The 12,016-nt window shown below is 42.9% G+C and overlaps 1 protein-coding gene across 3 annotated transcripts in view; it reads left to right on the top strand.

Annotated features, from left to right (window-relative positions):
- POU6F2 (POU class 6 homeobox 2) overlaps positions 1–12,016 on the top strand; it is a 475,695-nt gene that overhangs the window by 235,192 nt on the left and 228,487 nt on the right. For all 3 annotated transcript variants that reach the window (XM_057504392.1, XM_036918925.2, XM_036918926.2), the window contains exons 3-4: positions 2,065–2,156; positions 4,798–5,026. In XM_057504392.1, the coding sequence (XP_057360375.1) occupies positions 2,065–2,156; positions 4,798–5,026 (321 nt within the window). The remainder of the gene's footprint in view (positions 1–2,064; positions 2,157–4,797; positions 5,027–12,016) is intronic.

Raw genomic sequence — 12,016 nt, 5'->3', positions numbered from 1 at the left:
CCAGCAACAAAGAATAATAAAATATAAGCAAATGTAATTGGCGTAAAGTTACAGATAACACACACACAGTGGTGTTGACACAGTGCCTGACGAGGACAGGTCCTAAGCCTTACAATGGTACATCATTAGGAACAGGGTCAAAAAGTACGCCTGGTACACATGAAACAAATATGATGTTTTTTTAATTGTGTAAAAGGGTTTCCCTCTTTTTCTGTGCATTGTAAAACTCCCTTTTCACAGTCTGGTATAAAAATTCGTGTCTGGGGGTTTGGGGAAGCTACTGGATTTTTTAAAACATCGTTAAAAACTAACCCAAAGTGGATTTTTAGTCATTTAATAATTTACCTAATTGACCAAAAGCATCACTTCGGGACCTGGTTAGCTCTGTAAAAGTGCATAATGCTCTGCTGAGAACTTTAAGGCAAAAATAGGGCTTGAGTACATAAGACCAGAAACTTATGATTTATACTGCCCAGCGTACCTCCCAGTTTAAAGTGCCCTGCACCTTAAGTAAAATAAATAAATGACATATAAAAAATTTAGAAGGAAGGTGTCTTGCACACTGTAGGGAAATGTTGGCATCTTATGATGGGTCATCTCACCCTTGTTATTAAATGACAGCGATCATTAAAAGCCAAACGTATTTTGACAGAATTCACTTTATAAAATGTCAGCAAGTCTGTGTTTTTATTAGTTTGTTCCAAATCAATTCAGAAATTTCAATAGAACGCTTGTAAGTATTCCCCAAGCAACATCCATTCCTGACTTTCTACACAAAAAAATATTACAAATTAATCAGATTTTCAGATTTCTGCATAATGGCTTTGCACATTTATTGCTTAATCCTATTATAAAATGCTGTTATGATGGACACCTTGAAGTGGAGATAAAAGTCAATTGAATAATATGTAGCAGTCAATTTTATTTGTAGCTTAATGTGCTGAAGTATTTTTTTCCACATTTCCATTATTTATAAGTGTGTCCCTTTGGAGAATAGATGGAAGAATTTGTCTTAAATGAGCTAATAATGCCTTCTTTAAAATTTATAAATGTGACAGAATCATATCTTTTTTTTCTTGGCCACCCATGGCATGGCAGTAAACAGGGTTTGAACTGTCTTCCACTTGCTATTCATGGGACAGACACCAAGGAAGAGGGTCTTGTGAGGGATGGCTTGGAATTGGATTTCAACTGCCCAGAAAAAAGCTACCAGCAAAAAAACCCTCAAAAACTACTGCTAACCTCATTTATTTGTTTGTTTATTCCTGTATTTACTGTTACTGCCACTGTCTTACCTGCTACAGTTTGCCCTGGAGTAAGCACACACACAGAAACTATAATGTTGAAGAAGGTTTGAAAGACTCTCTGTCTTGGTAGAAATTCACTTGCCGTGCTTCGGCACCCAGCAGGATGCCAGCCAGGAAAGGACCCTGTGTTCTCTGCCTAGCACAGCGGGGCTCCCTGGAGTTAGCTCGGGCTTCCTACTGTTCTGGTTAGCACCCAGCAAGTCTGCTTAAGGAGATCCTTGTACTTTTTAGGGCATCAAATAAGGTGACATTGAAAAAAGGCTTTGTTTTTAGGAAAACACATTCATAAGAGTCAGTGTCTGAAACGTGTATGGAGAAAGGGCTTACGGGTATGAAACCATATTAAGGGATAATAGAGATGTACTTGGTCATGTCTGAGATCATGCTTTCTCCAGCTTTGGGAAATTAGATTGCAGTCATCTGCCTATGCATAAAGGCTGCAGTTTGCCACACACGTGACGCATTGGTACACCCCATGCAAGCTGCTGTCTGATGCAAGCCTGTTAGCGCCACTGGTGTTAGTGTCAGTTTCCCCGCTGTCCTAGCTTTCTCCCTCCTGGGATGACTTTGGCTATCCTGAATGTCTGTTAGCATAATTTATGCAGTTGACAAGTGACTTGAGCACTGGAGCTATTGATAAACCACTCCAGCCTGTCATCTGTGCCTTAATGTTATGTGACATCACAGGAGAATGGGGTCATGTGCAGTTCCCCCGCTGGATCCTATATTAAGGGAGCGCTTCTCTTTTGAATTCCAGGGGCCAGAGGAAACCCGGCACTCTCAGACCCAGGCACTCCTGACCAACACCAGGCCAGTCAGACCCACCCCCCATTCCCGGTCGGGCCACAGGTCAGTACCTCTCCACGCTTTTCTTTTGGCTACACTTAGGATGGCTTAACCATATAAATAACCAAATAAATAATAATGAGTTAAATCCAATTAACTCCAACAGAGCCAAGATGGTGATAAATTTTTTGCATGGGAAACTGTATGACTACATTATTTATTAAATACCATCAAGAAAAAAATGTGTTCACGGAACTCCTCTCTTTTTGAAGGAAATGTTGGCTTTAATCATTTGGAAACTATTTTTCTTAAACCCCACGACAACTGTGCTCTTGGTTACTATGCAGTTTCCTAGAAAGTAAAACTTTAATGACTAGAGTGTGAAGAAAATTAAGTTATTTCAACCTTACTATAGCTATTTTTGAAATCACAAGATGTGATTTAATATAAAAAAGTTAATGCAATTTTAATGCAAGTTCAGCTTATTGGGTTTGACAATACTGTACATCACATGCAGCTCCTGCATTAATAAAGAAATACATTCATTATTTTTTAAAGTCCAATATTTGTTTTTGCAGCCTGGTGTGGTTATATGGAGATGTAGAACACAATTATAAAAGGCTGGGTTGTTATTTTGTCAGGGTTTTTTTTTTCACCTCTGTCACTTCGTGTGCAGCTCTCAGAGCTTGCCCTGCTTTTATGGAAAAAGAAGTTGATCCTTGAGCCTTTCTCTCTCTTTTGCTGTCATTGCTGTTCAGAGAAATTCCTCACTTCCGTCACTCTGAGGGCTCACTAGGCTTGAGGACCCAAGTTGAGAGCTTAGGTTGATCTTGACTTCCTTGGCCCAGCAGCCACTAAGTCTCACAATGGCCTCAGATCCCAACATCCACCTCAGGGCACAGAAGCCTCCGTGCCGAGGGCAAGAAAGCCTACGGAGACGTCTGCTGTCTTGCCAAAGCCTAGCGAGAGTTTAAGTGGGCATCTCAGAAACAGCTCTCCTCCAGCCATTCCCTTTCTCACGTCACGCCTGTGACGCTGTGTGCATGTGTGTGAACAAACCCGGGGTGACAGATTCTGGTACCTCCAGGCGAGGTGAGTAGCGCGACAGACCCAGACCGTGAGGGTGGCAGGTGCTGTGATGAGCCGGAGAGTGCACATCCTGCTTTAAGCTGAGAAATCAATTTTTTTAAATGCCACCCGCCCCAAACCCCAAATCTGCGGCCTGTGTACAGTCTGAGGACTACCATTTGCCTCCTCTCATTTATCATGAGATTACTATCCACCGTGACAGTACACCAGCAATCTGAGGACCAGCTTATAATTTTGTACTTTTTCCTACAAAATGTCTATTTTGTGCTTTAGAGAAACTATATTATTTTCCTTTTTAAAGAGAGGTAGTTACGTTGTGGGCCTTTAGTAAAGTCTAGCAAGTACAGTAAGAGCGAGGCCCATGGGGTCTGGGGCAGTGGTCTAAAACTAGACTGCATGGAGCCCCGGGGCTTCTCCGGAGGGCTCCCTGGAAGGGGCCTGGGGGCGTGACTGCAGGGAGTGGACAGCCTTCCTCCCCCTGGGCCTCAAATGGAGCAGTCCACTTCTCTACGTCTGTCCTGTATGTTGAGAGGGTGTGGCGAGGAAGGGGTGACCGTGGGTTCTGGGGCGACCTGACTGGACTTGAGCCCCCCTCCCCCACTAGATACGGGACTTTGGGCAGGTCCCCAACTTCTCTGTATCTCATTGGTAGGATACCGGAGTAAGGCTCATGCAGCAGCATTAGAATAGGGCCTGGCTCTTACATACTGGGCTTTGTCCTATGCCTATATTTAATTACCTTTACTATGTAGACCCATGCTGCATTGAAAACAAAAAAAATTGAAATCCCTCAGTAAGAGTTTTGTATTGGGCCCTTTAGAAAAATGGTGAAGGGGTTACATTTCCCAGTGCTCCTGTAAGGGTATGGCAATGAAAGTCCTGGATCAAGGACTATAAAATCTATTTCTGTTTTGTTTGTTTGTAACAAACCATTTTTCAACATTACATATTTTAAAATCTAATGTTTATTTTCATTCATTTCCTTTTTTTATTTATGAATTATATCTTCATGTTATATCCCAGGAGTATATTCTGAGTCAAAAGGGGGTGAATATTTTTGCAGCTCTTAATATAAATTTCTAAATGGCTTATGATAGTGTACATGTCCTAAATCTGCATATGGTGTCACTGTAAACCTACCAGTATGGTGTAAATCTTTTACATTATTTTTGCTAGTTCAATAAATGAAAACAACATTTTATTGCTACTTCTGAACCAAAAAAACAAAAAATCTATTGATCCCAGTAAGCCAACACAGAATAAATTAGCGGAAAGTTTCATATGTAAGGGTATAACCAAATGAAAATTCATCTGATGAAACCTCGTAAGTGTAAGGTACTGCTTTTAAAGGTATTTGAGCTCCTCAAGAGGGAATCAAACCAAATGAAACTTTCCAAAGAAATAAAGTGTGATTTCAGTTATTATTATTATTATTATTATTATTATTATTATTATTATTATTATTATTTTACTGATCCATCTTCTTTTTCTGAAATAGAGCATGTTTCTTTGCTACTTGTTCAGGAACTTTCTCCCCCTGCTTCAGCAGAAGAAAATGCTCTGAAGGCCAATGGTTCCTCTGGAAAGTGAGCTAGGATTATCTGTTTCCTTGCAGCCACTTCTGACGGCCCAGCAGTTAGCATCCACTGTTGCAGGCGTGATGCCAGGAGGCACACCAGCCCTCAACCAGCCTATCCTCATCCCCTTCAACATGGCTGGACAGCTAGGAGGGCAGCAGGGACTGGTCCTCACACTGCCTACCGCGAATCTCACCAACATCCAAGGGCTGGTAGCAGCAGCTGCAGCCGGAGGCATTATGACCCTGCCATTGCAAAACCTACAAGGTAACCCATTGTGTCTGTGTGCCATGTAGGGCTCTGTCGACTGGCCAGTGTTCTCTGAAATGGACAAGTGCCCTAAATGGTGATGGTGGCTCAGAGTTGCTTCCACCACAAGGAATATGGAAGGCTTGTGTAGGAAGCAAAGTTCCAGGTTGTCTGTGAATCCTTGAGCTTACTCAAGCCAAAGGTTTGATCGATCCTCATTTTCTAACATTGATTTGGAACTTTCAAGATCCTCTGGAAGTGTTTATGAGCAATCATTGCACAGTGCATCAAAAACCTACATGTAAAATGACTGTGGTGTTGCTGGAGGACCTAAGATGTAATCTCATGAGTTCTTCAATTTAGCTTCTGTGAAGAAAGTTGAGATATTGTTTGTTTGTGTGTGATGTGGTTGAACCATCTCAAATATAAGGTATCATTTGGAATAAATTTAATTATTATTTTTAGTTATAATTATTAAACAGAAATTATATTATTTGAGGACATATTTTGTGATGACAAAAAAGACTCGTTTCCTGAGCCTTTATATTACATGGCATTATATAACAAGAGTGGGACTCTGATCTTACTCAGAACTGGTAGTTCTTCTGAGATCATAAAAGTTTTGACTTTTCTTTAAAAGGCTTGCTAACACTGATTGATAGATTAATTTACAAAAGACTCTGTTAGAGGAGGAATTTTATGGTGGAAAATGGCCTGAATATGATTAGGATGACCAACCTCTTTAGAAAACAAATTTGTTTTTGGACTGATCCAAGATGTTGGTTTTCTCTATTGAGGCAAATGTTAGCAGTTAAAATTTCTTTTTTTTCCAGAGTGAGACTTTGGTTGACTTATCAGAATAGCAATTGAAAGCACTTTTTGGGGTTGGTCGAATGTCAGAGCTCTTAATGACCTATTAAATTGGTCAGAGCATCAGTCCACAGATTAAGAAATAGACCAAGTAAGAACTGGTTAACCCCTGACCCAAACTTCTTTACACACTATTTGCTCTAATATCCTACCCATCATTGCCACTTCTTGATGTTCACTTTAATGTTTAAAACAAAATGTCTCTTATACCATTAAATTGTGCCAAGAAACCTGCCATTTATAAATCATGCATGCCCAGGACACACTAATGTGCAAACTTTGCTTGTTTTAAATTTGACAGTGCCTGGGAAGTCAGGCTCTCAAGAGTAAGCAAATAAGGCAGGAATGAACAAGGTGAAAGCACAGGCAACAGAGTGTGGGCAGAGGCTTCTTAATGTAGGTGGATGATGAAATCTTAATGAAGAAATGGGCATTATCAAAATGCAGCCTTCCATTTGGAACATTCGCGCTTATGGGAACATTGAATATTATAAACAAACATAAGCGCAAGGAGCTCCTAGGTCATGAATTAATCCTGCTTGGTTAAAATGGATGCCAAAGTCAGAGCCCCAAAAGCTAGGCTTGTCCTATCTCTAGTAAGGTTTGGTTTGATATTAGGATTTTAGTACCTGTGATTTTAAGGCCATGGGTGACACGATTTCCCATTGCCCTCATCTTCAGAAGTGTATTGGAGTTGACGGGCAAGCTCTCATCTACCACACAAGCACAAAGGATCATGTGTCCCTTTCTCATTTCCATTATGTTGGAAGAGGGGTAGTGAGGTCATTAAAATAAAACCCCTCCAAGTTGCAAGTCAGCCAGTTATAAGACAAGCTTCCTAATTAGTCTTAACTCTCAAGCCCCTCCTCCAACACCTTTTTCTTTAATATCCTTATGAATAAATCCCAATTCCTAAGTCACTGTAAGGATCCAGGGAAATTCCATCTTGCCGTTTCTTGGGCCTCTTCTGTTCCTTTCAAATCTTCCCACATGACTTCCTCACCACCTGGACCTCACTAGTCTGAAAAGTGGCCAAACGTCCTGCTTTGCTGGTGACTGGGATGTTCACTGTTGACACCAGAAAAGTCCCAGGCAGACCAGAAAGAGTTTGTCCCCCAGGGCACTGAGACCGGTAATCAGAGAATTGTCTCATATCTTCGAGGTGCCAAGGTCAGTGTCCACCACCTGAAGGGTCAGCAGCTGACCCAAGGATAATCTCACCACCTTTAGGGAACTGTCTAGAGCCTTGACAATGCCTAGGCAGTGTTTCTGGCTTGTGTAGCTTCCCAGGTTTTATCACAAAAGGTGGTGGGCTCGGGGTGGTGGGTGGATGGCTGGCAATCCGGAAAATCATGGTCAGGGGTCCTGTTTTACTTTGAGATTGAACCAGACCTAGATGTCCTTGAGTTTTATCCTCTTTCAAGGGCAGTGATGTTGTAAATGGGCTTTCATACCTCAAAAGGAGTCCTTACCTACATTTATGTGGTCAACAGTGTGGAATGGTCTGCCCTCTCCCAATGGCCTGCCCCTAGACATGAGCACAGTAGCCTCAGCTGAAGGCTTTTAAGTGATTTTTGAAACAACCAGCAAGTCTGCCCACCTATAACAGACACTGCACCTTCTCTTTTTATAAAGCAGATTTGATTGGTTGGTGTGAGGGAGAGGCATTTAAGTGTTACACCCCTAATCTGAAGTAGGGCCTGTTTCCCGATGATGTGCCCAGCTCTGGATGCTTCCCCTTTTCCTCACTGTGGATCATTAAAGTTTTATTCATGAAACAAGTCTACCAGCTGAAATTCCCTGATGATTCTCCAACCTTTCTGCCCAGCCCCTCCAACCTGTCCATTCTTCTAGCTAAAAAGCTACAAATTTGCTGAGAAAAAAATTACTGACGTCAGTGTCTTAATGGTTTGAAATTTAGGGATGAATTTTTAAGTATCTTCCTCTTTACTAAAGGGATTGAGAGCTGGTTCATTTACGTTCCCTATCAGATGACATGAAATGGCTCTGAGAGTCTCAGAGGCCATGATTCATGCATGTATTTTAAGGAGCAATAATGACATGATGTGATGTAGAGTGGCTTGTCACTGCTCAGGCAACAAGGGCCCCATCACGATCTCCTCCTCTGAGCATGGTCCCCAGACCAGTGGCGTCAGCATTTTAGGCAGCTTGTTAGAAATGCAGACTTTCATCTGCCCAGACACAGTGAAAGGAAATCTGCATTCTTCAGAGATTCGTGAGATTTCTGGGCACATTCAAGTTGAAGAAAACCTTGTCTAGGGAGCTTTTTCAAAATTCACTTAGCGACTCTCCCACCATCTCCAGCAGCCTCCCCTGGATTCTGAGTATGGTAGGGAGGTGGGGGCTGTCGGACTGTAGTAAGTGCCTTCCTTCATTCTCCTGCTCTCCCACCACCTCAAGCCTTTACCTGAGGATGATGGCCAAAAGGAGTAACTTATTTGGAAACAGTTTTGCTTCTCTTAGGGCATTCAGGTCCCCAAGACCAAGAGGCTTTCTCTTACATAATTGAAGCATTATTGAAGCACCTGCTCTGAGGTTTATCCAGCAAAATCTTTGCATCGCTGAGAAGGAGACCATATTGTCCTGCAGAAAATCCATCTGCATGGCCTAGGGATTGTTTTCTCTTTCTCCTCAGAATCTTCCATGCAAAATTGTCTCATCAATGATGGGGTCTTCTTGTAAGGACATAGATGGGAGTATGAAGTTCAAATTCTTGCAGCAGCCTAGGTACAGGATCCCCTCAGTCCAGCCTCAGGGATCCTGGAGTGCAATTTGGGGATTGGAGAGTCCAGTGAACAGTGGGACTGCAGACTGGGTCCTTCCCCTCCTCAGCAGGCAGGGGCCTCTGCCCGCTCCCAGGGCAACTAATCACCCATGTCCTCGCTCTCCTGCTCCTTCTCATGACTCTTCTCTATGGTGCTGGTTGGCTTCTGGCTAACCCATAACTTTGGTTCACTCATGCTCCATCTTGTCACCCTGGAGTACATGCATCTTCCCAACTTACATACCTTCAGGAGCCCTCTACTGCTATCTCTATTTCTATCCCTTTCTCTACACTATTTAAAATTCAAACTCTCCAACACTCAAATTCTTGTTGGTCTGAGACTTTCCATTCTAAGCTGCTTCATAAATGGCTGGCCAGACTAGAGATTGACGGCCCTGTGTTGAACTCTCCACTCCTGTCCAGTCTGCTATAACGTGGGTGGGAGGAGGAAGCCAGGATGATGTGGGATGAAGCATGGGCAGCATGCTTAAGAAACACACTAGGGCCTACCTCGTCAGTAGAGGAGGCAGGGGTGCAGCAGGCTATATACTGGCCTGTGAACTGGGGCCACAGTATGGACCAGTAGGACCTCCTGTGGGCATGGACTGAGACTGAGGCAAGTCTGAATTGGAGACATCAAAGGTGGGGGTCTAGGCTCTGAATATTTTAAGAGAAGTCGTGGAAGTTCTGGCTAGGATCCAAGCATAGAAATGCTCTAAACTCAGATAAGACCTAGATGTGACCTTCTTCTCAGCACTCTGGGTGCCTGCAGGAAGTGGGGGGTTCTATGTCCTCCTCTCTTTTACCTCTGAGGGCCCCTTCCACTTCCAGACACCGCCCCGACATCACTACCCTCAGTTGCCCCATGCCTGCGTTCTTGGTCTGTCCCATACACAAGGGACCTGGTTTCAGGTGACTGTCAGCCGAGCAAACCCACGCATGAGAAACAAGACAGATAATGACCATAAACCTCAAAGAAAGAATAAGATTGTTCTGTATTAACTCCTTTAAAAGTCAGTGTCTTCCATGTTACAATTTGGAAACACAGACAGCTGTGCTAAAAATGTAATTTGCAGCTGTCCTTGTGCGGGAACTAGCTGATTATTTGATGTGACAAAATAAAGTCCCCATTATAGAGTCCATGCAAATGTGTTGGATTTTTTGCTTTGTACAGATTTAGGCATAAAATGTAGATAAATACAGCCTCAAAACAGGTGACAACAAACAGCCAAGGGGTTAATGGAACAGCAGAGGTGGGTCAACATCTAGGACAGGGGATTCAGGTTAGGGACTTGTTCTCATTGCACAGGCTGAGGTGGCCCACTAATCACTGTGGGCAACATAAATGGAGAGTAGAAATGTGCGACATAAGAGATTTATATCAAAGTGTGAACATTCCAGTTAAATCAAGCATAACGTTTAAATTAATGATCAAAAATACATTAGAGAGTGCTGCTTAACCTGAACATGGAAAAGCTATTAGGTTCCAGGCTAGCTGAAAATCAAGGCCAAGGATGATTTTCCCCACCCTTAGCAACAGCAGGAAAGCTGAGCGAGTTTCCTCTGACTCTCCAAATTAAAGTCTGTACAGGATAAAGTATGTGGGAATAGTTTTAGGGTTAGGAATTTTCATGAGCAAGTGATGTTACATCTCCTTTTTGTTTGTTCTGCTGTTGTTTTAGTGAGGGTATCAGTTATACACAATAAAATGGTCCACAATTGCTCAGCTCACTGAGTTTTGATAATTGTATATACCCACGCAACCTCCATGCACCACAATCAATTCAGAAAACATTTCCTGCTCCCCCAAAGTCTCCCTTGTGTCCCTTTGTAGCCAATCCCCTCCCTCCAACAGGGCAACCCTGATCTGCTTTCTGTCACTATTGATTAGTTTTGTCTTTTCTAGACCTTCATGTAAATGGATTCATTACATCTATCCTTTCCTGTCTGCCTTTTTGCACTCAGTGTAATGTCTTTAAGATTCACCCATGTTGTTGTGGATGCCAGAAGTCCCTTTCTTCTCTGTCTCAAGCAGTTGTTCCATCAAAAGGCTGTGCCACGGTTTGTTTACCCACAGCCATTCCAGTGTCCCAGGAGGCAGACCTCACGAAGGTCCCCTCTCCTGGGGGAGGGAGAGCTTCCTCCACTGAGTATCCCTTGGGGACCACCCTTGGCCAGTCTTCCCCGTGGCCTTTGACTACATCCCCAGGAGATTCTCCCCTGTGTTATCCTCCCTGGCTTCCTCTGCAGAGAATGTGGAGAAATATATCTCTCTTTGGGGATTTCCTCAGTCCACGTTTGGCAGAAGAGTTGCTTTGAGTTTCTAATAGTTAAAGGATTTGTAGCTTCATTGGGAATACCATTCTCTCAGAAATCGAGAATGCTTCTGACCTTTTTGCTTTCAGTCAGTTCTGGTGCCAAAGTTTTTTCCAAGACATACACCTTCAGTCTGATTTATTTTGCTTTCTCACTCACACACTCTTCACTTTCAATTCATTCAGCCTCAGGGGGAGGGCACTCTGGCCTTTGTGTTCTTTAAACATACTCCTACCCCAGGGCCTTTGTGCAGGCTGTTTCCTCTGCCTGAAACACTCTTTCCCCAGAAAAGATCAGACTACTTTCCTCCTCGCTCCACAATACTCCTGTTCCCCCTTACCTGCTACTTTCCTTTATTTCCTTTGTACATAATACTTACTGCCTTCTACATAGTCTTAAGACCTCAAAAATGTTTTCTCTTTCTTTCTTTTTAAACCCTCTGGGTCATGCCTACTCTAGCCATGTAGGGCAGTGGAGGCAGTATCCTGACACTGGGCCTGATACTATAGAGAAGGCTATCTGCATACAATGCATTTATAGTAGGTATCGTTTGTGTCTGGCTCTGCCTCTAGAACGTAAGCCCTAAAATAGGCTTCTCTGTTTGGTTCAGTGAGGTGACCCAAGAACTGGAATTGTGCCAGGCTCATAAGAGGTGTTCAAGACTGGATGAGTGGATGGATAGATGGATGGATGGATGGATTTTTTAGAATTGATAGAAGTTAGTCAAGTGAAGAGAATTAAAGGGAACATTTGGTGTAAAGAAGAAGGCATGGGAGGTGTGGAATCTACAGAGCCCCATGAACAATTTTGGTTGTTGTTGATATGAAGGTTAGGAATCTGATGGGACAAGAAGTCAGACTGGAAGAGCAGAAAAGGGGGACACCGGAGGGCATTCTATGCTGCTCCTGCCCACGCCGAGGGGCCTGATCTGTTAGAGATGAACATACCTGAGACAGTGCAATGATGCTGTGTTTTTCATGGATATGTATTTGCATGCATCCCAAGGATTCAAGCAGCTTATAACATAAGAAGCACAG

The sequence above is a fragment of the Manis pentadactyla genome, chromosome 7 (genome assembly GCF_030020395.1).
Source record: "Manis pentadactyla isolate mManPen7 chromosome 7, mManPen7.hap1, whole genome shotgun sequence".
Taxonomy (NCBI): Eukaryota; Metazoa; Chordata; class Mammalia; order Pholidota; family Manidae; genus Manis; species Manis pentadactyla.
Note: the sequence above shows the minus strand (reverse complement) of the source record. Positions and strands in the feature narration are given on the sequence as shown.